A 27895-nucleotide genomic window follows, 5' to 3' on the forward strand; every position below is an offset into this window, starting at 1 on the left:
GTCCTTCGAGGGCCAGACTAGATTTAATTCCTCTTTTTATCTTTTTTCGTCGAGACGCGCATTTCCAACGGAGAAAGAGGAAAGCAAGATTAATGAATATTCAGGAGCACCGGAGTACAGGCAGCCTGCTGGCTGGTTCGACGGAAAAAAATAGGGCAGTCACGAACCGAAGGGAAAGGTGAGAAAACGTAAAAGGACGTGGAAGAAGGGATCGAGGAAAAAGGGTAAAAGGGTGCGTGTTCCGAGGACGCTGGCGAAAATATCCTGACTTTAATGCGATTAATTTGTCAGGAACTTTATACGTATTTTAATATTCATTCGAAGGGAACATTGTGCCTTTTTCAGCCGTGGACTTTCCCGTTGCGCTGGCTCGTCGTTCCTTCTTCGCTCCTATGCGCTTTCGCGTTGCAACATCGCACGCAGCGTAGAGTAATTGGAATGAAGGGTCAGGAACGAGATTTCTCGAACAACGAGAGACGAGGATGGCGGTATATCTGGATATATCCGGACATATCTGTACATCTGAACTTGAAAAGTCGCTAAAACTTACTTTTCGCTTATTCGAGACGACCGGTATTAAGAATATTATTGCCAACTGTCTCCTGGCAATTCATAAACCTAACTTTCGCTGCAATCAACGCCAACTTAGCTTCGCAAAGAGATTTCTATCTCCATTCAGTCTCAAGAAACAAAACAAAGAAGGAAAGAAAGAAAAACGCTTGCATCCCCCAAGTTCCCCAAATTGTCCTAGAACGAAAGTAAATCGCATTGTTCCGCGAATTCTCGAGTTCGCGTGACAAGGAATAGGAAGAATCGTCCCCGAACTTTCCTTGGCTAAACATCCAAGTCACGCAGCCGAGTGTCGTGCTTTAAAGCCGAAGATTCCTCGAAAGGAAAGAAACTGAAGGTCCGAGCGATTGTGTCTCGAGAATAGTCAGCGGCGAGAGAAAAGGAAAGGCGAAAAGTGGCAGAGGATTTTGTCTTCGACGAGCTTTCCTCTTGGCCGACAGGCAACTTGCGATTCAACATGGAAAAATAAATAGGAAAGCGATTTGCAGTTCCATCGAAGATAAGAATTTTTCACACGACGTAGTGAAATTCGAAAAGAAGATGGATACGTGGATACGTAACTTTGAAATCGTAGAGTTACGGAAGGTTAAACAAACGGAGAAATTAATCGGATTTATCGTTATACGGGAAACGGAATTTGCCAAAAGAGCCATCCGGGGAAAGTTTCTCCAGGCGAAACTATCGGCACGGTTTCCGAAAGAGCGCGCGTTTCCTTAGAGCGTTCCATATTTGTTTAATTAGTCGAGCAATGATGGCACTGGGAGCACTGGGGTATTGGACACTGTAGATGGATTGCCCGGTAGGAAGCTCCGTGTGGAGTTGCTAATTAAACTCAGTACGAACTACCCTCGACTTGGACTTTCGTTGTGAGTACTGGTTTTAACGACGACAAGCCTCGTTCCGTAGAAATTCTCACGGAGAATCTATTTGCTATTTCCCTTTACCCTGTATCTGGTTTCTATTTGGTCTGCCTGGCTTCTTGAATTTTCATTTCGAACGCCTTTCTTAATTCGTCAAAGGAACTCGTTAACGGATTCTCAGCCGCGACTCGTATTATCGGGTCGTAATTTGCGTCTACGGTGGTTACACGGCGACTCTGTAATTCGAGTCTCCTTCGTTTTATAAAACGAAGAGCATCGAGCAAATCGGAAAGTGTGACAAGTTCCGCGCGATGTTAACGTTGATAAAATGTATTCGATCTATTAATTATCAGACATCTAGTGCAAGGTGGCTGACAAAAATACAAATTACGAAAGAAGTAGAAAATTTCGAATCGGTTCTAATTCGATGTCCAAGGAATTGAAGTTTTACCCAACAGGGTAATTAGTTTTATCCCTAACAGGATAATTAACAGTAAACTCTTCTGATAATATGATTCCTCTATCGAGCGAACCGCTATCATGGTCTGCCCGTTGCTGTCAAAGATCGGTAATCGGCGATATCGTGGAAATTTCGGCTGATAATTTTGGAAGGGCGGGGAATAAGTTTGAGGCAATAACAACGGGAAAAGGTTTCATAGATTATCCCATTGGAAGAATAAAAGGCAACGCTGTGGACATCTTTCGTGCTTGATCGTATAGTTTAGAATATTTCGAGGTCTAGGTGTTAGCCTAGAATAGTTTCGAATGTCAGGCATTTCGGAAATTTCATGATAAACGAGCCGCATTCCCAAGTGGCTCTCGAGTCTCGAATAACTGAGAAGTTTCGACATTTTTACGAGACTCGATGTAATTAGCGTGAAAATCGCGGTGGTAAAGGTACGTATGTATTAATGTTTGTGATTACGTATGTAGTTAATATTATATTTTACATTAGAAATATAAAAGAGGTAGTCTCTTTTAACGCGAACTCTTAAAAAGGAATAACGTTGCTCTTCTTTACATATTCGTTGAACGATCAGCCTCCAAGTTCCTCTTTATTCTTTCATTTCTTCATCGTCGTCTGAACTTTTCCCCTCCATAATTTTATTTAACGCCACTTCTAGAATCGCTAGTTCGCACTTCTTCTCCCTATCCTGTACATCTTTAAAAGCACTTTCCTCCACCATCGTCAAAGGAACAAAGACGAAAAAAGCCAGACTTTTAAAAAAGGCAACGAAAAGAACCATCGAAGAAAGGGGAAAAAAACAGGAAGAAAGTAAAAAGATTAAAGGAACATCGTCGCTAGGTTCGATCTTTTCCTCGTCGTTCGATTCGACGGGAAATCATCTGGCCTTCTAGCCTACTCTCCTCTCGACCGGTTGCATGCACGAACCCGTAATAATATGGATGACTTCGATGCGATTAGGAACGCAAGCTCGCCGAGGATGGCCCTTCAGAGGTGCTTACCAGGCGTTCACCTTCTCTGTTCCGCTCTTACGAGTTCGCTTGCAATATTCGAGCCTTCCTACCCGTAAGCATCCTTTCAACCTCGCCCTTGTCATTCCCTCGCCATACCGCCTTCGCGTCATCCTCCAGCCTAAAGGACTGCCAGCCCGAGAGTATCTGCCTACTTAACACAAGCACCGTGCATACATTTTTAATCGGCTCCACGTGATGCCCGACATCTTTGCGTTCATCGATCCGTGCTGAGATTCGCGCACAGCATTTACAATTTACAGAGAATTCTCTCTATGCCGCTTTGTTTGGGTCTCCCTTTCACGTTGGCCTGTTTGAACGTATGTCTGCCAGGTGCTAGTTTCGGACAAAAGTAGGAAATATTTATCGAGGCGATACTAATCTCTCGAGTGAATTTTTGTCGATCGTTTGGAGAGAGGTTTCGGGGGTTGATCTAGTTGAACTAGTTAAATGAATTTTAACGCGCATAGAGATATTTGCGAACGTATAAGCGAAACGACAATATTCGTTACAATACGATTAAAATTACGAATTGTAGCAGATTATTGCAGCGCAAACTCGTTCAGCTGTATTCAATTTACGTTTCCTACGATTGTCGTTTTTTGACGCTGTACAATCATTATATATCCTCGTAATAACATCTACACGGTAATTTGCATTCGCTCGATCACTACATTTATGTAAATTTAAGATTTAATTACTTTTGATAATGAACGATTGAATACAGAAATAAATTGATATCTGACGATACAAAGCATGTAATAATTAACGTCGATCGTTCATTTCTACAAACATTTTTAGTTTTAAATATTTAACGTAGAGTGTAATTCATCGATAAATTCGGTGACAAATTACACACCCTGTTTTTGAACACTTGTCCTCTCACGTATCTCCGCGGGAAATATGGTTAAAGGAGTGCTAAGTGAAACAATCTCGGAACATCCCCTAATGGCGTTCCTTTGATTCTCTCCTCTTCTCGCGTATCTTTATATTTCTCTTTCTTATTTCGCTCTTCCTTGCCCGAGGACCGCTCGTCTCCTCTTACTATTTTCATCGCAATTTTTCATTTTTTCTCCTTCTTTCGTATATCTCGCTTCCGAAGGATTTCTTCTGTTCTACAATTCGATTTTCCCTCGCCCTTTTGCCATCCGCCATCTTTCAATTCCTCGTGCAAGCTAGACACGGTACACGTTTAATTTCCGCCCTCTCGGTTCGACTGTACGCTCGGAGGTCGCAGAAACGCGAAAGGACCTGGTAAACGATAACGACGAGTATATCTTATAATTCTGCGAGGTTGCGCCAACTTGAGTTTCGTCGCTCGAACTTCCGCCTAATTGTTCCATCAAATATTATCCATATCCATAGGTATCGTGGCCACGTATTACCAAAATTGTTACGTATCCGATCTCTTATTACGATGTAACGCTTCGTTTTGTGAATTTTTCGATCGATAGGCGATCGAACGAACGAAGAAACGAACGACCGAATAAAGACTTTGTTCGTTCGTTCTTTTTCGTTCCATTAATGCGAATGAAATTTATGTTCGCAGAAACGTAAGAATAAATGCAAATCTGATTCGCGTTGTGCGTATCCGAGCGCACAGTCGCTGAACTTTTTTAACTGCAGCCCCGATACAAAGTAAAATTACGTGGATAGAGAAAACCTCCAAGGGGTAAGTCAGTTTTAATACTTTGAAAGCGTTTAACGTAACGCCGCAAACAGAAGATTAACGTAAAATTATGTAATGTATATAATCGGGTCGCTTTCTCGTTCGAACTCGCGATTCTTAAGTACTTCGTTACTCAACGAGTAGTTAAGTAATTATTACATCGTCCTTACACGAGCCTATTAAAACTTGCTAATTTAACACCGTTCTCTTATAAAAGACTCCGAAGAAATTTCTCCTATAATCGTCGTAAGAATGCAATTCGCGATATCTTTTATTCCTCGCAAATTATGACTTTGTCACTTGCCGATTCGTCGATATTAGTTAGCAAATTGTCATACGGAAAGACCTTGAATTGCAAAAGTCTATCGTTATCCCGGTAAAAAAAAATAACTATTCTAAAAAATAAGCACCAGCTACTCGTTGAGAAAATTCTGACGAGCTCCCTTTAAGTCTTAGGGGGTCACGCAGTCGACTAAACGAACATAATAGCGAAATTCGAGCCGTTGCAGAAGGTTCGTGGCAATTATCATCGTGAAAGGTAAGGGCAAACGCGAGGCGTTTCGTCTCGAGGGCAGAACGCTGCTGGACGTAAAATTTCTTTAATCTGGCGAAGTAACGCGCGAAGAGTCGGTCGCACGCGGCCGTAGAATTCTTCGTTTCGCTAAGTTGGTAACAATTAGTAGTTAGTAAGCCCCGAGAGCTGGGTCGTATTCTCCGGCAGCAACGATTATTGCGGGCCTGGCAATGGTACTAACGATGCGTACGCAAACTTTACATTTATCGTTATTGTGCCTCGTCAACCCGCCGTGCCAGCTGTTCTACACTTCCGTAGCCACTCCTTTCTTTTGTTCCTGACGCTAGTGCCGGTTTTTCTCTATTCCGTTTTCTTCTTTATCTTTAAGTCCTTCTTTTAACGGATCCCATACGTTGTCTCGCTATAATACTCTTTCACGATCGTTACGACCGTCGATTTTGTTCTCTTCTATTCTTTAATTCTATAGCTACTACATAATTTCTTTTATTCTTACAGTTAGCTCTCGCGATTGTCTTCGTTTTCTGATCGTTTTTGCTTTTAATCGTCAATCTTCCTTGCAATGGATATCAAGTTTCTTCTCCCACTCTTGGTGCTTATTATTCCTTTTTCTTTATCGTTTTTTTTTTTTTACTCCTACGGGTACTTACTTCTTTCATCAAGTCATTTTTCTTCTCAGTTTTCTTCATCTTTTCACATTTACGTCGATGGATATGTTTCATTCTTTTCTTTATGGCCGCTTCCTTTTATCCTTTGCTCGTTTCCAGGGCTATTTTATGTTTATGCTATCTGTTTTCGCAAATGCTTCACTTTTCCGCGATTCCTTTTCCTCGGGGGATATCCAATTTTTCTATTTTCCGTTTTTATCGATCATTACCTTCGCTGAAAGCTATTTCCTATTATTACTCTTCCGAGCCTCGGAACGGAGCAACCGAAAACACCGAAAATCTATCAAATTCTTTCTTATTCTTTAGCATTCTACAACAACGAACAGTCGGTTAAACGGTTCAGGTTTTGTGCGATTAAATAGCGTCTTTCCGTGTGACTTCAAAATTTTAATATTTTCCATACAATGTAAAATTATCTTCGTTAATACAGTGTCAAGAAACTGATTCCTCGTTGCTAAGGTATTAAATAACAATGTTGTGTGTTAGAATATTCTATATTCAAATGTTATTTCTTTCAACATACGTAAATTTTTCAATCTGTCAGAGACTGAACGAAATCTCTTTATGAATCGTAGTATATAACTTAAATAGGAACAGCGATTCGTTATTGCAATTAAATATTATTCTTGCACATACGAAAGAAATACGTATAAATAGGAACATTTTAGGAAGAGCCAGATAGAACGATCTCTATAAATATCGATAACTTGTACAAAAGCGCTCATAGAATAAACATGAAATGATCTTCTTTATTCTAGAATCTCTTTGATCAGAGGTATGGCTGAAGTTAATAAACGTAATACCAGTTTGAGTCTTTATTACAATATGAATATGAATTCGATAAAAGCTTATCTTTTAAGACATATCTTTTTTCAATATTTAGTTTTATTCGCTATTCCACAAGATTCACCGTTCCTTTCAGGTTCAGGCACAAATCACCGCGATAAATACATTTTCACCATCAACGAAAAACGTAAGTGGTAAAACCTCGTTTCTTCAAACGGTTCAAAATGTATCTTAAAAAAGATTTTGCATAGGAATCGTTCTACCTGGTAGATTACCGAGTCAACCTATCGAGCAAATTGTTAACCTTCTCACAGTGTAGTACGAGAGAAAGTTAGGCAAACCATGGAATACGATACCGTAACGCTGTACTATAACGCCCAATCAGAAACCAAACACCGATCAATTCCGTTTTCTGAAAATTACTTAATTTTAATGTTAGAACGAGTAATTGTTCATCTGCATAGAAATCATAACCGAATTGTTAAAACTCATTAGGTAGGAGCGGCCGATGTTACAAATTTTTACATCTGGCTCGACGAATCAAAGAAATAGTTTGTTAGTCGTTCCCTTTAGCCTTCTTCGTCGTTCTACTGCACTATGAAGGAATTCGGTTAACAAAAGTATCACACAAACGCGATTATGTTACGGTGCAACAAAGAATTTCCGATTTCCTTTAACGCATTCCCGATCCCCTGAAACCGATCTTCGACACTCCTATCTAAAATGCGATAAAACTCAAGATCGGAGGTGGCGAACACGGCAGTTGCGTGGAATTTCGAAGAGGGGATGAAAAAAGTCGAGGAACGTGTCAGTTTTTCTGTGGTTTTATCAGCCGGCTGGCCGGGGGTGGTAATTTGTTGAAGCCAGCGTTGTCGAAGACCGGAAGCAGATCCCTGACTCTTTGTCCAGCACCGACGGCTGCCAGCTCGAGCCATCTGAAACGATGGCGGCTCTTGTTGAAAAACGAACCGCTTCATATTCGATTTTTATTACTTTCCGGGTAGCAAGAACTCTAACAGCTTTCGTGCTAGTAACGTTAAACTCCGAATTGGCAGAATAATGATTTAGTTCGATTAATTGGACAGTGTATCGTGCGTAGCGTTGTAAGACAAGCTCGGCGAGTTTCAATTAAAGATAGAACGTGCCGTGTTTTAGTAAGTGCGGGTTAAATATAGGCAATATATGTAATATCGTGATGTAATATGTTTACAAAAGTGGACAATAGAGATGTTAATCAGACAGATAAGACGATTGTGGCTTAACTTGAACTATTCATACCAAACGTACAGAACACAGCGCAATCCACACTCTCTCGGCAACGCCACTCGCAACCTCCGTCTCCGCTCGACTCGCACTCGGCTCCTCGACTCGCACTCTGTTTCTCGACTCGTACACTGTTTCTCGACTCGCGCTCTGCTTTTCGACTAACTGTTGTCGCATTCTATTGCCCTTTTCCTAGGCCCACCGCACACGTGTTCTGCAGACGCTCGTGGCCAGGGTCACGTAGGTCTTTTCCACGAAACTATGCACTTGAAAAGACCGATGACACATTGATGGGCCCGACGGCGCCTCGGCTCTCGCGACACTGTTCATAGTTCGTCCGATATTTCCCAGGCCTTTCGTCCACGATACTACATTCGGCCATCCTGCAATAACATCTGCCCTCAGATGTTGCCTTTTATCTCGCTGTCATCAGATGCGTCACTTTCGGCGTTTAGGACCCAAGGTTTCATAAAATCGAGGTGTGCACGGGTCCTTCCTCAGGTACTGCTTCGCACGCTTTCTTCTTTTCTTGTAATTTCGCAGGTTCCCTTCTAGCTTACCTATGTTTCGTTCGGTTAGGCTACAGTCAAGGCAGTTGGATACCACGTGTTCGACCCTTTCGCGTAACCCCTTGAACCAGAAGTCCTTCTTGACCATAGCTTCTGTTTTGGTAACCTCGAAATGCCCACGCTCGTGCGCTTGCCTGACTACCTGAGCCCGCATCGCCTTCGATACTACTATTAGCACATCGTCCTCACACTCCTTATACAAAATATTGTTTCTTACTACCTGCCCATCGGCCTGACTGCACGTTGCGGCGTCCAAAATCCTACGGACTTCGATGTCCTTGTTCTGTGCCCTTCTCAACCGTGCAATCAGCCCGTCTTCACTCTCCGTTACATACATAGTGCTCGGCAGGGGGTTCCTACTCGGAGCATCTACATGCTGCATACTTTTCCCCGGCCGATGACACGCCTGATACTTAATCTCGCCTAGTAACAAGGCCCATCTAGCCACACGCACACACAAATCTTTCTTTCTAACTACACCTATCGGACTCGCATACTCCAAGTCTGACGATTTGATGACACCCTCGTTTATCCACGCTTCCATCAGATCATCTACTTCCTTTCTTTCCGACGGCGCCAGTCTTCGCGGTCTTCGCGCTACCGGTTTGTCGCTTTTCAGAACTACTTTTTCGGTTATTCCGACGTCTCGCTTCTTCTCCGGCCTATACCCCCTAACGATATCGCGAATCGCTTCACGATAATGCGGTTCCCGTACGTGTGTCAGGTCTGTTTCGTCGGTCTGTTCTACCGCGTTTACCCTCGGTACATCCGGCGCGTCCTCGTGACCGTCGGTCTGATCGTCGAGTCGTAAAAATGTCACCTCGCCCCGTTTGACTCGCAACTCTACCTGGTCTAAAAAGTCGGTACCTAAGAGTAGACTGTGTCTTGTCATTACCTTATTCGAGACAACATGCAGAGTGACAGTAAAGTCGTACCCGTCGACCGTCATTACCCTTGTGAACTCGCCCCAGGTACTATTGCCAGCGGAACCAAAACCATCAAACTTAAGTTTGCAGTTTCCCAGAGGTGGTGATCCTAACCTCACATACTCATCCGCTCGTATGAACGTAAGGTCACTACCTGTATCCACTAACGAGACAAACCTGCAGCCATCTATCGACACGTCCTTTACGTACTTTTTCCTCTCCGGTCTTGAGATTACGTAAGTCTTTACTTGTCGCGCTGTACAATTCGCCGCCACATGTCCAAATCCGCTGCACTTGAAACACCTAACACCTTCTCCCCTCTCCGGACACTTAACACTTAGGTGATCCTCACTACCGCAGATGAAGCATCTTCTTTTCTTCATTGCATCTACAGATTGACTGGGCTTCCCGTTCTTCTGGGTTTTAGCCGACTTCGCAATCGACTTTGCTCTGCGACTCTTCTGCTCTTCGTACATTACTAACCTCTTCCTCAACTCTTTGATTGACGTAGCGCCGTACAATACAGCCTTATTGTTCTCGTCGTCTATTATTCCATCCACTATGTATTCCACCTTTGCTTCCTCCTCCATGTCCACATGGCTAGCTATTTCGAGCATACGGTACATGTAAGCCAAACATGCTTCATCACTCTCCTTTTTTGTTTCTTCAAGTTTCTGATGTACTTGCCTACTGTTGACTTTCCTCGAAAATTCTTTCACTAGCCCCCTCTTCAACTCATGCCAAGTCCTGGCATGACACTCGAAGCTCGCAAATATTTTCGCTGATCCCTTCAGCAGCTTCCTGGCGTAGACTGCCTTCTGCCCATCCGACCACATGCACGTATCAGCGACTTCCTCGAACGACTCGAACCATCGTTCGACATTTTCACCTCTGTTGCCACTAAACGACTCTAATGCATCTTCGACGTCTCTAAAACTCAGCGTCGAACCAACACATGCCCTTCGACAACATTCGTCACGGTCCTGATACACCCTTCGCGTATCTCTCTTGTATTCTCTTGCGTTTTTCTTGCCATCTTCATCCTCACTTTCGTCGTCGCTTTCTTCTTCCGACGATATGTCATTACCATCCATGGCCGCTCGTAGCCGTGCGCGTAATTCTACTTTTCTTCCCGTCGTTTTTAAACCCAAACTAGCGAGGCGCTCCTTCAACTCCTTCGTATTCATTTTCTCAACATCCTCATCTTCGTTGCAATCACGCTCAGCTCTCTGTACACTTTCTAAATCTCGTTGACCGGTTAGCTCTTCACCGCCCGTCGATCCCTTACGATACGATTGTCCAGCCCTACACGCCCGATTCAGCCTCGCAATCAGCACTGACCTCGCACCCGATATAGGGAGGTTCATTCGCGCGAGCTTATTCCTCAGCTCCTCCAGCGTCGAACCCTCTTCACCCGACAATCGTTCGTCCCCGACGTTGGCCATTTTTCACACAACACAAACTTAAACAGCCAACGATATCGTCTTTTACCGCACCGCGTACCGGTAAATTCACAACTAGCTCGAATAGCTCTGTTAAACCGTTTCGTTTTCTGTCTTGTCCAATCCCGGACGAGCCCCCAAAAATATGTAATATCGTGATGTAATATGTTTACAAAAGTGGACAATAGAGATGTTAATCAGACAGAAAAGACGATTGTGGCTTAACTTGAACTATTCATACCAAACGTACAGAACACAGCGCAATCCACACTCTCTCGGCAACGCCACTCGCAACCTCCGTCTCCGCTCGACTCGCACTCGGCTCCTCGACTCGCACTCTGTTTCTCGACTCGTACACTGTTTCTCGACTCGCGCTCTGCTTTTCGACTAACTGTTGTCGCATTCTATTGCCCTTTTCCTAGGCCCACCGCACACGTGTTCTGCAGACGCTCGTGGCCAGGGTCACGTAGGTCTTTTCCACGAAACTATGCACTTGAAAAGACCGATGACACATTGATGGGCCCGACGGCGCCTCGGCTCTCGCGACACTGTTCATAGTTCGTCCGATATTTCCCAGGCCTTTCGTCCACGATACTACATATATTTGATATTATACAAGGCGGGCAAAGATGTCAAACGTTTGATGGACTTTTTGAAGAAACGCGACTACACGAAATCACGCTTATCCAACCATACTTCCACGCTACAGAGTCTATAGGACGTCGTAGTTATTATTTCGACGTAAAAGCGACGGAGGATATATCGTCGAATGAACCAAGTTTAGACTGGAACTTAGATATCCGCTTTCAGTTTCAGCGATACGCGGTCGCTTTGTCTCCCTTCGAGCAGAAACAAACGGAGATTTCGATGCCGCGGTTATTTTCGGCATTTCCAATTTACGCTTTAGAATCGAATAGCTAAAAGCGTGGCTTTTACGATTCCATAAACGCGACGCGTATTCCACCAGGCGATACGGTTGTCTATTTTCCGTCGACCTAATAATCTCGCGTCTGATAAACGGCTAAACTCGTGAACAACGCCGTTCCGAAGTATCGTCGTCTTTGATGAAACGTACCAGACACGATAATTGACGTTTGGCGGATTAACGTCTGCCATCTGCATGCATAAAGTCTGGTTTAATTGGTGAGAGGGTTTTAATGTTAATCGCGTTACTCGGTCGAACGATCGATTGCTCTTTAAGAGCAACGAATAAATTAGATTGCCGGACATACTAAGGAAAATGGTTAATTCGTTAATTTCCGTTTCAGTCGACGCATATAGTAATTTTGTTCATTTTCATCGTAACAACGCGCGAGGAAATTTGTATTACCTAATTGCAACTGGATAAACTTTATACAAATATATTCGATATCTGAAAAAAGAAAGGGCATGATTGGCGGGCGCACGATGCGGCGTGTAATGAATCAAAGGGCCAATTAAAAGCACCAACACAGAAAGAAAATTAATCGGGCGAGAGCGGAAACAAGGGAGTGAAAAGCGGCAACTCCGATAAACTGAAATTGATTCGGAATGACGCGGGAAAGCGTATCGCGAGCATATGCAAGCACACACATTCGTTTCCCACCTGTTGTTTTTGTATTTGGCCAGGGGCTGAGCAGCTGGATGGGGAGTTTCGGTGGGGAAATATGTGGCTCCATAAAAATCCAGTCCACGGCTGAGCAGCGTCGAGGTCTCTTCCACGCTGGCCAGGGTAACCCTTATAACGGGTGGCCCCGTGTAAATCGTCGCAGGCTCGTTCTGGCTGTGAGCGTCGCTTTTCAACTTGTCGTTGATCGCTTTCACTAATTCGCAAAGCAGACACCGGGTCAGCGGACACGCGGTTTGGGAAATGACCGGTGAAAGAGGGGAAATTAATTCGATCAGAAACGATCCAGGCAAACGCCTGGAATTAATGTAATCGATCGCGTTAAGCCCGTGATTTCCGTGTCATTGTACGAACGCTTCTTTGCGCGTTCCGACCGATATGAAAATCGACGGGATCGATATGGAAACCGACTCGAAAAGTATTGACGATCCAACAAATCGATCCGATATAAATCGACGATACCGCGTAGGTAAATCCGTGGCGCGAAAAATTTCGAAAGATCCGACGTATCGTCGTATCGCGATGACGAGCGTAGCGACGATGATATCGCGGAAAATACTCACGAACAGTGCCCGTGTTGAGAGGTAGCCGCGTAATTTCGACTATAGACCGGTACTTGTAGAGAGCGTGTCTAATATCCTCCTCGGGTAATTCTTCAGGTACGTCCAAAACGTAGACGGTGAACGTCTTCGCCGGTCTACAGGGTATAGCGACCTGCGTTCATGAATACGAAACGTCGTATTTAGAGGCGTTCTGAAGAGAAGGGTCCTTTGTGTACCGAAAGATAAGTACCTTCTTGTAGAAGCGTGCCCCGGTGACTTTGTGGAAGCCCTTTTTGTAGACCGCCTGAAAATCGTCGATGTTGCTGAACTTGAAGAGTATACCGGTGGCCGTTTTCGTCAAGGAGAACGCGCCACTGTAATGCAAAACGACAACCACGCTTTATCTCCTATCTCCCTTTCCTCTTCTGCTCTCCGTCTGTTCTTCGTCTCCCCTTTTCCCCCAATTTGTCCATTTTATTACAATTTTCTCGGCTACTCGGTTTATTCAACCTCCGTACGATTGTATCTCCAAACAATTTAATGGATCGATTAAATTTAATAAATTAATCAATTGGTCATCCATCGAAATGGAAACGTCGAAGGCAACGAGAATTTCAATTAAATCGTCGTCGTACTGGCTTGCCTCCGTTTGGAATTAACGAGAGACTCCCTTCGCCCTCCTATCTGTTGTGATTTACGCGTGCCGAATCATTAGAGACATTTCAAACAGTACGATACACCATTTTACCGATAGTGTACGCTTATAAACCTTTACGTGAAACGAAAATTTATCGCGTAACGAAGTCGTAGCTTTATTTGTCGATATTACCCAACAGATACATCGAAATGCTATTAGACAACGAAGTGACTTATATCGATAAGATCCAATTGAATTAGTAAAAATGAAGATTTATCTTTTCCAGACTGGTTCTTAATCGAAATTCGAAAGTTTAATCGAATTGCTAAAAAGCCATGCCTAGTAGTTTTATAAATCGAAGATTGAAAAGTCCCGACCCATGGAAAGTCCAAAATCCTCTAGTTTTAGAAATGTAAAACTACGTAACTTGAAGTTACGATTTAAAAAAATTTGAGACATTCTGATCATTAAAAGTGCTAGAAAATGTCATTTGGAGATTTGAAATATCCCAACTGGGGAAACCGCGACATGTCCACCGAAACTTTCGATAAACAAATTTCTACCACAGCTTCGTATAGGATTTTACAAGGAAAGCTAACGATTACGGCAATAAAAAGGAATCTGCGTGAACCTCACCGAAAATTCATCTTCTCGCATATAGTGGCTGCCTTCTCGATGCTGAGCTCGTGGCTCGGTGTCAACAAAAAGGCACCCTTGGTGAGGAAGTCGGTCTCGCTGATCTCGGAATCGGTGTCCTGATCCTGCCAGTCACCGGAGTCTCGTCGACTATCCTGATTCAATCGGGACAGAGAGCTATTTTTCGACGCGGACATGTCGTTTTCGCACGTGGCACTGCCATCCTGTCCTCTCTGAGACATCTTTTATAGGGCGTCGAAGGTGGGATCGGCTGGCTCACGATCGAACGTAACCCGTTACGCGAGATCGACTCCTTGCAAGACACGTTCTCGACGCACTGTCGAACAGTTACGCATCGATACGCTCCTTTTATACAGAGCGCAAGCTCTATGATTGCTAATCGTCGATCGTTCTGCCCACGATCTTGCGGCGATCTTAGATAGATGGGCTCGTTCGAAAAAGGGGAGTCGTTAAGCGTCGACGAATGAAGTTTGATGGATGGTCGAGACGTTTTTCTTTCGAGGATGCGAATGTAATAAAGAGTAACGCGAAATCGAAGAGAGGAGAGATGTTCCGGGGTGGAGATAGAGAAAGATCGACTGGATGTTGGAAAGTACAGCAATCAGAATAAATATAGATAAAATAGAGACGAAGTATCGGGCGCGCGATGAGCAAGAACGTACCAAAGTTATAACGAAGTTTAGTACTAGAACTACCAACCTATATTATGTACCGAAGCATAATTAAACTAACAGAGGGGCAATAATTTTAACTACCGAATTAACGTTCTCTGTATCGTAGCAAACCAACGAGGATAAACGACGCGATAAAAAGTTGTAGTTGATTAAGTTAAAGAAATAGGGGACAGTGTTAACTCGGATCAAGGCTAATTATCTCCAAGACGCTTTAGATACGTGGGCAGAGCTATTACCTACGTTATTATAAATTATGGAAGAAGCGATACAGTATATACGTTTGCGTATATCGAAATTAGTTAATTTATCGTGAAACAGCGTTGTTCTATTAATCAAATATTCTGCCTGTTTATGGTAGAGTGCGTGACATGTCATTTAACACCTACCACGGAATATACGTATGTACACGCCCGACACGTTTAAATCAATTTTTGCATGCATCATTAACTAAATGATGATGCATTGCTTCCATCCACCTCCCATACACTTTTTTTAATGACCTTCTATCGTATAGAAAACACGTCGATAAATATCCCCTAGCTAGCGCAAGAAACCATTTTAAGCGTAAGATGGAATTCCTAGCTGCGCGTTCCAAATTTTCATTTCTATTCGCGTTTAGCGATATTTCGAACGATAGTGTCCCTCTTTCTTCGACCAGATGTATTTTGATTCTCGGTAATCGAACTTTGCCAACTATCGGTACCAAAAACGTTATAATCATACTCGAACTTTTCCGAACTTGCGAATTCTGAACTTATGAAACTCTCGAACTCTTGTTAAACTTTATTACGAACTTTAGCGAAACTTGGAGTACTTGTAACTAACGCGAATGAAACTAACGCGATCGGTCGAATGAAAGACAGAAATTAACAGAAGTGGTTCGTTACACGCTCCTCGAGTTTAAGATACAATGGCCAACTTTACATACGGTAAATTTTCTGTATATTTAATCACGAGACAGCTTCTCAAATGAAACGCTTACGTACTAGAATCTTTACATTCTTTCGCTCTGCTTAAGCTTCGTTCTACTTAATTTCCTTGTAACATCCACTTAATCAAAGACCTGTCGTTTCTTAGTTTTTCACTGGAATCGACGATTCCAGCGACGCTTAAGATCATCCGACATTCGTTTAAACAGATCGTCGTCCGAATGATGCCGAGACCGATCGTTGAGTCGATTGAAATTTCACTCAAGCCGAGCAACAATAAGATGGAAACCGAAAGCGCCAATTAATACGGCTTCATCGATCTCTCTAGCGACAATGGTACCAGGCTGGTACACAAAGATGCAAACAAGCATGTACACGAGACAGAGCATGTACAGAGCGAGAGGGTGTTTGGCAAAAGACGTGAGAAACCGAGAGAGAGAGAGAGAGAGAGAGAGAGAGAGAGGAGGAGAAACGTGCGAATCGCACGTTCAGAAGCTTCATTTGAATTGAAATCAAGAGAGCCTCGGCTTCTGGCAGGATATTCCGGCGACTGACTGCGACAAAGCGGCGAGATGCATCGATTTGCACTAATTATCGGCTCGGTAATTGCCGTGAACAAGATCGCGATTCATCGAGCCATTGCTGCTGGAGATCGAACCGATCGATCGTTAAATCTGGCGTTAATGAAATGGAATAAACGTGCGTGGATGAAAGTACTCGACTGCATTGTGCCATCGCAGAGGCTCTTCGCTTAAGAATCAAGAGTCCTAAGTCTCGCAAAGTCCTTTGAAGTTACGAGTGACACTTAAGATAACGAATGTACTTAAAGAGAGGAGAATTGCGAAAATCGGATTACTTATGCCGTTTTATGCCGCGTACCATATTTGATATTACATGATTCGTGCGAAAATTAAAAGGCCCCATCGTATTGTATTACTACCAGAAAGAACCGATAAATTATCAACGATAACCAGATAATTAATCACGATACTATTAATTTTCTCTCACAACTATAAATTAAACGCGATGCATATACCACGCGATATTACATTTTTGTTATAATTAATACGAAATCCTACAAACGAAAAGATCGCGTACGTGCCACGGCCATTAATTCGGAAATGTTCGATTTGCGAAATCGTCGAGTCACAGCCGGTCTAATGGAATTCATTATGCACGGAGACTATTCTTATTGCATCCAGGCTAATAATGATTTATGGTAACACTCGGTATCCACAACGACCATCTGTTACCGGTGCGTTTCGCGGTGCACGACGCAAGATGTGCAATAAACTTCGCCGCGAAACTAAATTGCTGCCGTATTATGCGGCCGCGTTTCGATTTAATGACTGCGTCTCGCAACGATTCGATACAGCGAAAACAGCCAACGTTGCCCGAAATCTGTAACGCTCTGTTCGTTCGCCATTGAATCGCTTAACGCCCGGAACAACATTTATGGTGGTAGTCGATCGTGCTTCGACGATAATATCGGTCCTGCGAATATCGTACCGGGAGATATCGTTATCTCCTGTACTTTGTCGTTCGATGATCTTTTTTATTTTTTTTATTTCAATTTGTCATCTTTTACTTCAGTTACAAACGAAATTTGCGCGACACTTTGTAACTTTCGGAACAATCTGGAAACAATCCGGATATAAAACTAACTTAGTCGATCAATTGGTTCGCGACGAAGCGCGAAGCGAAGCGATGGTTACTCACCCCGTAATTTCCACGCGACGAGCACTTAACACGATTTTTTCTGCTGGATTCGATCGAACGTGGCGCGCATCTGTTCCCCAATCACGAACTGGGGCGGCACGGCCGATTTGGTAATTTCGAATCAATTATTATCGATCGGAGCGCTCGCAAATTCCCAGTCGGTATTGGCAAAGGGCGCACCAGATTACCAGGGCAAACGGCCGTAACGCGGTCAGCATAATCCAACTAAAAACGAATATGTATCGGCATCAGGTGGAAATTGTCGCGAAGCCGGACGTCGATTGTTCGTTGCTCGAGCGACGATCGTTTACAGTTACAGCAAGACAGAAACACGATTATGTCGTTAGCCAGCTGCAACCTAGTCCTTCCACGATGTATTTCGCTTTCGCGCAGTTTCGTTTTCCTGTTGTCGCCCGATGCATTCGATTTCTACCACGACCCAATCAATTTTACTATCGTTTACGTTACTTTTTCGCGTTTCGCCGGATGCTGGGCCGAAGATTACATCGCGCTCGGCGTTGCTAATTGTACACGGTCGAGAATAATTTGCAAAACGAATGGATGAGAATCAGTCGCACCGAAAATATCCTCTATCCGACCGATTCTCTATTGTTGTTCCTTCTCTGGTTCGTTCCACGACTGCGAACTTTTTTAGCAATTTCACGACCCAATTCAGGAACGAAGTACGTACTAGAACGCAATTACGATTTGCTTTTGAACAAGGACCATAATCGGCCATCGTGGTTGGCGATAATTCACCGGAAATCAACGAAACCTGTTCATCGATAATATGTCCTTGTATTATCGATAATGCAGCCACACTATACTACGGTCGGTCGATACGTGTAGGCGGCCAATCAACAACTTACTTTTTCAGTAAAGACGCAAGGAGAGGCGTGGGCGCTTAATTGGATGATTGGGTCCGACGATATATCATCGATAAATTGGCGTAAACAGAATGAAAGAAAAAAAAAAGGGAGAAAGAACGGAGGATCGTTGGATTCTTCTCGGTATCGGATCTTATTGTTTCGAGTGGAGACTGGTTTGGTATATGAAACGCGAAAGGGAAGCAGCCTAAAAATTTACAACGTGTACGTTGGCTAGACGAAGGCACGCGCAAAGGATTTAATTGAAATTGGATATCAATGCATGTTGGATTCAATGCAACGTAAAAATTATGTTTTCTTAATTATCGTGACTGAATCTTTTGATTAATTGCCTGCGAAAGCCAGGCGCTTATGGATGTGCGTGCAGAAAGCAATCATAAGTCGTCGGCATATAAATCTATAAAATATAATAATCGGAATATACAACTTTGAGTTGCACACAGTTAAGGTAATCAACGTTTCATGGGATAATGTCGATTCGCAGTGGTGAAATTGTTCGTCGTGGAAACTCGTTTACATCGCATTGTTGATTTTGTTTGCTCGTGGCATGCATGCATCCAAGTCCGATCCGGAAAACATCAGAATGCGCATATATTTCGCGCTTCGCTTTTCGAAAAATGATCATCGAGTGAAAAGACCGAAATTCAACAGGCCAGGAGGGAAATATATCGATGGATTTGCCTCTCGCGAATAATTGAAATTCGGCTGACAATTTTTTTACAAATTCGACGATCATCGGTCGGTTTGCACGCGTGGATCTTGAAATTTCGAAATTCGAATATATAAACAGTTTCTTTTTTCACGTTTGACACGATAACTGACAGAATAAAACGTATAATATTCTTGTCGGCTTTCGTATTCAATTTTTCTATATCCTTTTAGCTGCCTGTTTTTCTCTCTGTCCGAGTAGAATTTCGTTCAGTCTTATTTCGAACCTTGCGATCAACGATCGATATTCTAGCCTGATCGGAAAGTTCCGTCGTCAAGGGATAAAAGATAACGAGTAGCCCAAGATCTTTCCCTTCCTTCGATTCGTTCGATCTTAAACGACACCTGTCTCAGAATGGAACCTTACCACCTCGTTCCTATTGTTCCTTTCGGGAGAGAGTCGAGAATAATCGCGAAAGAGGGTCGAAGAACCATCCCTCGATTAGTCGTGATCCTCGAATCGACACGCAGCCATTAGCGGCGGCGATGAACGTTCCTTCGAATCGAGCGGTAAGAGTCGAGCATTCGTCATCGAAAAATAGTGGGCCAAGAGGGTGACGGTGATGACGAGCACGAGGGTGACAAACGTTCGTTTTTGACGACCGCGCGTCACAGATGAACGCAGCGTGACTGCCGCTTTGAAACGGGGATGAATCGTAATTGGACGGAAATGGAATTCGGATAGTGCAGTCCTCGCCACTGCGACGGAACGAGAGAGCGAGAAATATCTATACGTATGTATATATATACACACACGCACGCACGCACACACACACGTTATATATATAACGGAGATAGCGAAACAGAGAAACTAATAGACAGAGCGTGCTAGGCTGAGAAGTGACCAGAAAGAGAAGTAGATAGTCGACTGAGAGAGGGAGAGAACGATGGAACGTTAGGGGTTGGCGGCAGGGGGTGAAAAGGCCGACGCCACTGGCCTGTAACTCTATGCTTCTCTGAGCTCCGATCAATAGACGCGGTACAACATCGAACCGAACGCAGCTGGCTAAAATAGTCCGTACAAGTTGCACGCAGCAGCGGCCAGGCAGTTTTCAAAAAAGAAAAAAAATCCTCCTCTATACAGCTTGCGTTCGATAGGGAGTGGGGAGAGGAGCGGAGGGATGATCGAGGCGAACGATTTTTCCTTCTCCACAGACACGCGAGAGGAACGGGGAATTAAGGGGTCGACGTTGAAGCAACTCGAATTTTGGCAACGATTTCTGGCGTGTGTTTAATTGGGTGAGCCTGTTAGTCTGGCTTTCCAAAAGTTCGCGAAGGTCGAGTGTTTTAGAGGGATGGTAGGGGGTGACTTGCGCACCGACGAGAAGAAGCTGCAACCGGAATGAGCAACGCTATTACGAGAATCTAACTGTTACGCCGCGAGAGCGGATGGAAGGGGTGTCGAGAGTTTGGAAAAACAGAGGATACCGAGCGATGTTGAGAGGAACGAATCGAAATCTAGCTGCGGGTAAAAAATTTCAGTTAAAGAGAAAAAATATTTTTGTAAATGGAGCGCAGATGAACTCGACGATCGTAAAACCGGTCAAAGGGTAGTAAAGGTATTTTGCTCTGCTAGTTTCTCGGTGTTATTCGAAGCGAAATAACGCATAATGGACGGGTCTTTTTCCAACGAAACGGCTTCGTCACAAATAGCCTTAGGCTGACAAGAATCGATCGGAAAGCAGTTTTAGTAAGTTATCTTCTAATTTCCTGCGCCTCGACTTATCATGTCGTCGATGGTGTTAAGCTAATCGTGTCGATAGCCCGCAGGCAACAAATACGTCGTACCACTGTTGGGGTTAAGAATATTTATATAACGTTTATACCAATTTCCTGTTTTCGCGTTAAAATCTCCCGACAACTTTACTACCACGAAGCGTATAAAATAATGTTACTGTAATAAGCAAAAATTTATAACATGGAAGATAAGAGACGCGTGTCGAGCTCTAACACTGATTAAATTATTAGACGACCCGAAAATTAGCTCAGTCACAAAGATTGAGTAGTCGATCGGGATTCGTCGCGAAATATCCTAATTGTAATCGTTAATCGTTGATCGTTAATTAGACCAAATATCGCTGTGCACTGACTCGCAACGAGCCAGGGGCACGTGAGACAGGAAAATCTCAACGTACAGGAAATTGGGAAGTAACGAAGAAATTAATGTTCTCCCGGAACGCGTCGGAAGAACGGTGCCTCTTTTTTCCAACTGGTTGGCTCCGTGGGCGAAATTTGCCTCGACACCGAGCGGATGCTTCTCCCCGATAAATAAATGCACGATCGGGAAAAACTACGACCGCGTTGGGACGTAATTCGATTCGAGAGCCGGACAGGACTCGATTGGCAGAAGTCCCTCTCTGGCGCGCGCGCGCACCCATATGGAATTACTACGGGGACGTCCTATCGCTTTGTCCATCAACGAAGACGAAGTAGACCAGAAAAATCTCCAATTCGCTCGGTCAGCGATTTCTGCGGATTGTTAAAAAATAGAGGAAAAATGAAATTGGATCGAATGGAGGAACGTTCATCGGTACGCGAGCCGCGTGATAAATTATAGAGAAACGAATCCTCGTTAGTTCGGAAGAAAGCCAATTTTAATTGAAACAGGAAAAGCGTATAAATTTATATTATACGTAAACAGGAAGATTTTTATTGCATATGTTCGGTATTGTTAAAAATATATAATATCGGAATAAAATATCAAAGTGATGTTTTATTTCGTGACCACGAATAAGCGAAAGATCGTACGTCGCGCTAGAGCGACCATTTTGCATAGCTACGGAACTAAAAAATATACGAGATATATTTCGTGGAAAATATATGTGACGCCACGTGAAACTTCTCGCTTAATCCGAGACGATCATTTTCATAACTCGATTCCCCTAAAAGATGGTAGGTCGGGGTTACGTTCAATAAGGGCAGAAACGGGGGTTTGGTTCGCGGGTTGTGTTAATCGCTTCCAAAATTAAGCCACGGGGAGAAAGACGATGTCTCGGAACGAGAGAGGAAAGACGATCCCATGGGTATTGAAGCGGCTGAGACATTGGGAAAGGACAGAATCCTGGAAAAGCGAAAGGGAATCGGAGGACGAGGGGGAGACGGCGGTAGGAAGATTAAAAGGAACGAGAAGAGACGTAGGGATTGGAAATAGTTGAAAAATTCAGAATATGAACGGGCCACGAACGTGAGAAGAGTAGAAACGAGAATGAGAAACTAGAGTGACGAGAAGGGAAGTCGAGAAGATGTATTACATTTGATGTACGTATATAGAAGATCCTAAGTTTTGTAACAATTATGAAAATAAATAAAAATCATGGAGTAGTCCATTCGTCGTTTATTAGGTGAAGTAAAAAGTTCTGAGCGCTTTTTCGCTTTATTTCGACGATGAAATTAACATAGTCAAGATTATTCGATTTAGATTAAATATGCGCCGTTTTGTTCGATTACTTTTGTCCATTTTGAAGGCAATTTCATAATTCCGCGGTTGAAGAAGTCCTCGTCCCTATTGGTAAAAAACTTGACCAGCTCATTTTCACAAGCCTCTCTTGAGGCCAGTTTTGTACCATCAAGAAAATTTTGCAAAAACTTAAAAAGGTGATAATCGCTTGGTGCCAGGTCTGGACTGTACGGCGGATGCGATAGAACCTCCCAGCCAAGCTCTCGGAGCTTCTGACGCGTCGTTAAAGATGTGTGCGGCCTGGCGTTGTCTTGATGGAACACAACACCTTTCCTATTGGCCAATTCTGGCCGCTTCTGGTCGATCGCCTGCTTCAGTCTGGTCAGTTGTTGACAATAGAGGTCCGAATTAAGTGTTTGCCCCGATGGGAGCAGCTCATAATGGATGATTCCCTTCCAATCCCACCAAACACACAATAAAACCTTCTTGGCCGTTAATCCACGCTTGGCGATCGTTTGGGCCGGCCCACCGCGATTGGACCACGATCTTTTTCGGCTGTTGTTCTCGTATGTGACCCATTTTTCATCGCCAGTCACCATCCGCTTCAAAAATGGGTCGATTTCGTTACGTCTCAACAAAGAATCGCAGGCATCAATTCGGTCCAAAAGGTTCTTTTGCGTCAATTCATGTGGCACCCATACGTCGAGCTTCTTCTTGAGACCAGCCTTATGCAAATGGTTCCAAACGGTTTTCTGGCTAATCTTCAGTTCCTGGGCAATGGAATAAGTGCTCACATGCCGGTCCGACTCGACGATTTCCATGATTTTATCCACATTTTCGACGATTGGCCTACCAGAGCGTGCCTCATCTTCGACGTCCATATTACCAGAACGGAATCGTTGGAACCACCGCTTTGCTGTTGCATTCGATACTGTACTGGGTCCATAAACAGCACAAATTTTTTTGGCCGCCTGCTCCGCCTTTTCACCTTGGTCGTAGTGGTACTGAAGAATGTATCGAATTTTCTCTTTTTTTATCTCCATTTTCGAACGCTGTAACACACAACTGGCTTCACCGAACACAAAACTGACAAAGAACCTTTTTGATGCGTAATATCACCTTGAAATCGGTGTATACTATGACTCGATGCGATGTGCACATCGTGAGATATGGCTCACTAAAGACATCTAGCGAAAAACGCTCAGAACTTTTTACTTAACCTAATATTTTCGTTTCAACTGCTTCCAGAAGATGACAGCCCTTTGATACTTACATCTCTTTTCTTTTCGATCTTTATTGGATTATTTTGTACAATAGGACAAATATGAGAGGAGGAAAAGTAACGACAGCGAAAGGGCGGGAAAGAAATAAGAGTAAGCGAGGATGGAGAAAACAATGAAATAAAGAAAAGGGAGAAAGGAATCGAAGAACCGAGTGGCGAGATGAGAAAAGGTACGAAGAAATTAAAAGTAGACAAATGTTTCGGAAGAGATGCGTAGAAGAAATATAAAAAAAGTGGAAATGCAAAGTACGACGAGAGAGACTAAAATATATGCGAAGTCATCCCTAATCGAAGTAGAATTCGTGGATGAAATTTTGCTTGTCAACGGAGAATAAAATATAGGAATACGAATCGGTCGCCTATTTCGTAGCGAGCTATTCGAAGCTGACTCTGGAGAAAAAACGACGAAAGCAGAGGCGCGCGGGTCGAACAGGAAGCCAACGAAAGCAGGATTAATAGAACCGGGGGAGGAGGGTGGGAGTGAAACTCGGTGGTCGTCGGAGTGAAGAGAAGAGATCGCGACGAGAGGTTCTCGCCACGTCGAAGAGAATATAACTTAACGGCATAGTTGGCCACGCTGGCCGAGGATTAATTTAAATATTGACATGACCCTGCAGCCGGCCACGCTCGACGAAGCGTCGCTAAACGTTCGTTCAATTTGCGTGTCGCCCTTCGTTTCTCAAGGCACGATCGGCGTAAATCTACGCCGTGAAACGTTTCATAAACGGGACGGTTATGCTTCCACGTAGCTCACGAGCTTTCACCAGGGGCGATTACACCGAACAAGGTAAAAGTTACGTAAGTGTTCGGTTTTTCGAGCGTTTCGACGCTCGACTTCCTGTATTCGACGCGAATTCCGGTCAGTGCAATGGAAACGGAGATTGCCGTTACGTGGAACGAACGTCGAGAGACTCGATGGAGTTGCAGGATGTTTATCGGTGTTGCGTTGCTGCCGCTGTTGTTTCGATGGTTTGGTAGGGAATCGAAAAGCGATATCGAACGGCCGTGCAACAATCGTTGATAACCTGAAGCGACGTTTGAAAATGTAGTAACGAAACGTAGTACCTATATACACCGCCGACTAAAACTTCCAAATCGGTATAATCATCGATCACAAAATTACATGTACTGAAATCGAATGAGTCTTTTATAGAAATTACGCGATAGTTTTTTGATTGCCAATTAAAATAAAAAATTATAACCACCGATTAGAAAATAAATATTATATGCAAAAAATGTTCTCCCACGTCTGTTCCGCTTGAAACATAGGATTATTATCTTTAATCCTAAAAGTGATTCCGTCATCGTTCTTATGGTCGATATTTGTATTTCCTTTCCAACATGCTCTGACACGTCCACGACATCAAAATTATCTGCATAGTAACTGAATAATATCGATTATAATGTTAATCTTTGGTCGAAAAAAATAAGTTTAAAGAATAGAAAAAGAAGAGGTATTCTGCTCGCAGTCTTTTAAGAAAATTTATCACGATCACGCGAATGAAAGATTTCGTTTAATTTCCTACGTCATTATGCACGGTTTCGCCCCGACAATGGATTTTCTTATTACCGTTCGACATTATGCATTTTAAAGGTGCGCTGAGACCGGTGCACGTGATCGCCCACTAAATATAATGCGTCCGATCGAGAGCGAACACGAAGGGGAGATCGTATTAAAATAGCCGGTGATTAACGACATCATTCCTACGAGCAAGAAAGTGAAAAAGAAAGGGTGGAAGGAGAATGGAAAACGACCGGAGGAACGTTAGCGACGAAACGAACGAAAGATAGAATGCGAAATCGATTGCGCCCGCTGAAATAAGAATATTTAAGGAAACGTCGAACCGAACGTTCTATGATTAATTCGTCGAATTTCTTAGGATTCCTTAAGATCTGCCGAAATATTACATCGGACTTAGTTTGCGATAGACGAGAACATCGTAGAGAAATACTTATTTGATACTTTTAAGACATTTCGTAGGGTGTAAAAACGTTATAATTAGAGGAATACGAACACGAACGAAAACAATCGCGGCAAAGAAGCAGAAGAGAACAGAATTGTCCTTATCCCGTGGTTAGCCTCGTCCTTTTAGAAAATAGAATCCCTGTATTCGACGATGCAAGTGCTCGTCTGAAATAACCGATCGTCGAAGCGTGAATTTTTGCGTATTGTCAAGCGATGAAAAGGGAACGAATTTCGATCACGAAAGTAGCTGCAATTTCAATATTGCCGAAGCTCTCACCGACCTATTCGACTATGACGACGTTCATAAAAAAGTTGCATTATTATTCGATCTTTTGCAACGTTTTTTCTCTCTGTAGATTCTTCGAATACCAAATTTCATCGAGTAATTTTCATAGTAGAAAAAATAATATTCCGGAAAGCTCTTAATTTTCTATTCAGAACTGTTTTCGCCGAAATTACAACTCCGACTGCTTATTGCGTTTAATCAAAAAAGAAAAAAAGAAAGAGGAAGAAAAAAGGAGGAGATCCTATGAGCTGGAAACGGAAGGTTGCGAAATGGACTAGCGTAGAAACTAGTTAGAGGGTAAAGAGTGGTAAGACGATGGTCGAGGCACAAGTATGTAAAAAGGGAGAGTTTGCATTAGAAAAAATTAGACTGCCGAGAGGAAAATGAAAAGGACAGAGGCAGGATTGGAGAGCGGACGCAGGTTGGAAAAAGAGAAATTCTCCGGGGTGTCGTGACGGATGAACGTGTTGTACCAACCGCCGGTTCATTGTGAATTCATCGAGGATTTTCCAAGTGATTTCCTCGGTTATGTCCGAGGGTTATGGCCGACCCTCGGCAAGCAACCGTGTCGTCACGAGGGGAGAACAAGGCAGACATTGCCAATTTAATATTTGATCGCCTTTTTCTCTCTGTTCCTTCGTTTTACGTCTTCTTTTAATGTTACATCTCTGTCTCTATTTTATAGTAAACGCATTGTGATGTCTGAGTAAATGGATCGTCGAAAGCACAACGTTCGATGTTTAGCAATTGTCAGGGACCTAACTTTTTAAATATTTTGATAAAAGATACCCCAGCAGGAGAACTTTTTCTGAAAATTTTCATCGAACAAGCGACCCGAAACTTTTACGCGATAGTGTATTTTCTCACAGAGAGTCGTCCTGAACTTTTTTCATTATTTTTCTATGGTGAATTAAGCATCGAAACACCTGGCGTACGCGAGGAATAATCGCGTACATCGATGAACGTCGACACGCCTATACCGTTCGTTGTAATTCGTCGATAAATCCAGCGGTGGTTGTCCCAGGACCATTTCAAGCCCAATGCCCGGATCTTAACCGTATCGTAATATTCCAGGGATGCCTTCAAAACATTCCCCGTTCGCCGTTCGAATGCCGGTCGTATTTCGGTCTGACAGTAAAATTCCGAATTGCCGCGCGGCAGATTAGCCTCGGTTAGTTGTACGTTTATGATTAGTCGGATTCATAGATTCCCCGGTTCGGTGAGTATAACAGTCGACGGCAATCTGTATGGTAATACGGCTACCGGTTTTGGGCGGGTTCCGCGACACCGTTCCGTGTACCTATGGAACTCCAATCAGAGACTTCCCATAATCCGGAGATTCGTGGTAATGCAAGACCGCTGAGAGAGAATGCTCGTCCGAAGATTGCCCGATTCTAGTCCCACGTTTCTTATTTTTCTTCCGAATAACCCGTGTAATCGAATGCCGCGTTGATCTCTTTTTAGCCTTTACACTTATTTCCAACGAGCTTTCAACTTAAAATAGGCCTTAACGAAATAGTAAATTTACCACGTGTCATACCTCGCCCGCGTCTATTTATTTCGTTGTCGCTTCAACGATGTACTAGATGTATCGACAAGTAGTATCTAGCTTCTACTCGTTTACCACGTTTATCTCGCCTTTTGCGCGTAATTTTGCACTAATACGGTTTTCGTTGTCAAGAAAACCCACTGGAAGCGGTCTCTCCATCCGTTGACAAATGATCCTTCGTTAATAATTGAAATTTGCCGGTCGCGCTAACGTTTCATTAAAATTGTATCATGCGCTCGAAATCGCATATTCCGCGTAGCTTAAAAATGGATAATTATTCGCCAAGTGTTTTCGC

The 27895-nt window shown here is 43.4% G+C and overlaps 1 protein-coding gene across 2 annotated transcripts in view; it reads right to left on the reverse strand.

Moving 5' to 3' along the window:
- Positions 1 to 6148: 6148 nt before the first annotated feature.
- The window catches only part of LOC117213497, a 73298-nt gene continuing 51551 nt past the window's right edge, over positions 6149 to 27895 (reverse strand). Inside the window, exons 1-5 of one of the 2 annotated variants that reach the window (XM_033458877.1) lie at positions 14183 to 14554; positions 13160 to 13283; positions 12931 to 13081; positions 12347 to 12563; positions 6149 to 7496 (exon numbers count right to left, since the gene is read on the reverse strand). In XM_033458877.1, the coding sequence (XP_033314768.1) occupies positions 7370 to 7496; positions 12347 to 12563; positions 12931 to 13081; positions 13160 to 13283; positions 14183 to 14424 (861 nt within the window). In that variant the 5' untranslated portion in view covers positions 14425 to 14554 and the 3' untranslated portion in view covers positions 6149 to 7369. Of the gene's footprint in view, positions 7497 to 12346; positions 12564 to 12930; positions 13082 to 13159; positions 13284 to 14182; positions 14555 to 27895 lie in introns of those variants that run through there. The other variant, XM_033458878.1, reaches the window with a different exon arrangement.

The sequence above is a fragment of the Bombus bifarius genome, unplaced genomic scaffold, assembly GCF_011952205.1.
Source record: "Bombus bifarius isolate JDL3187 unplaced genomic scaffold, Bbif_JDL3187 scf7180000009111, whole genome shotgun sequence".
Taxonomy (NCBI): domain Eukaryota; kingdom Metazoa; phylum Arthropoda; class Insecta; order Hymenoptera; family Apidae; genus Bombus; species Bombus bifarius.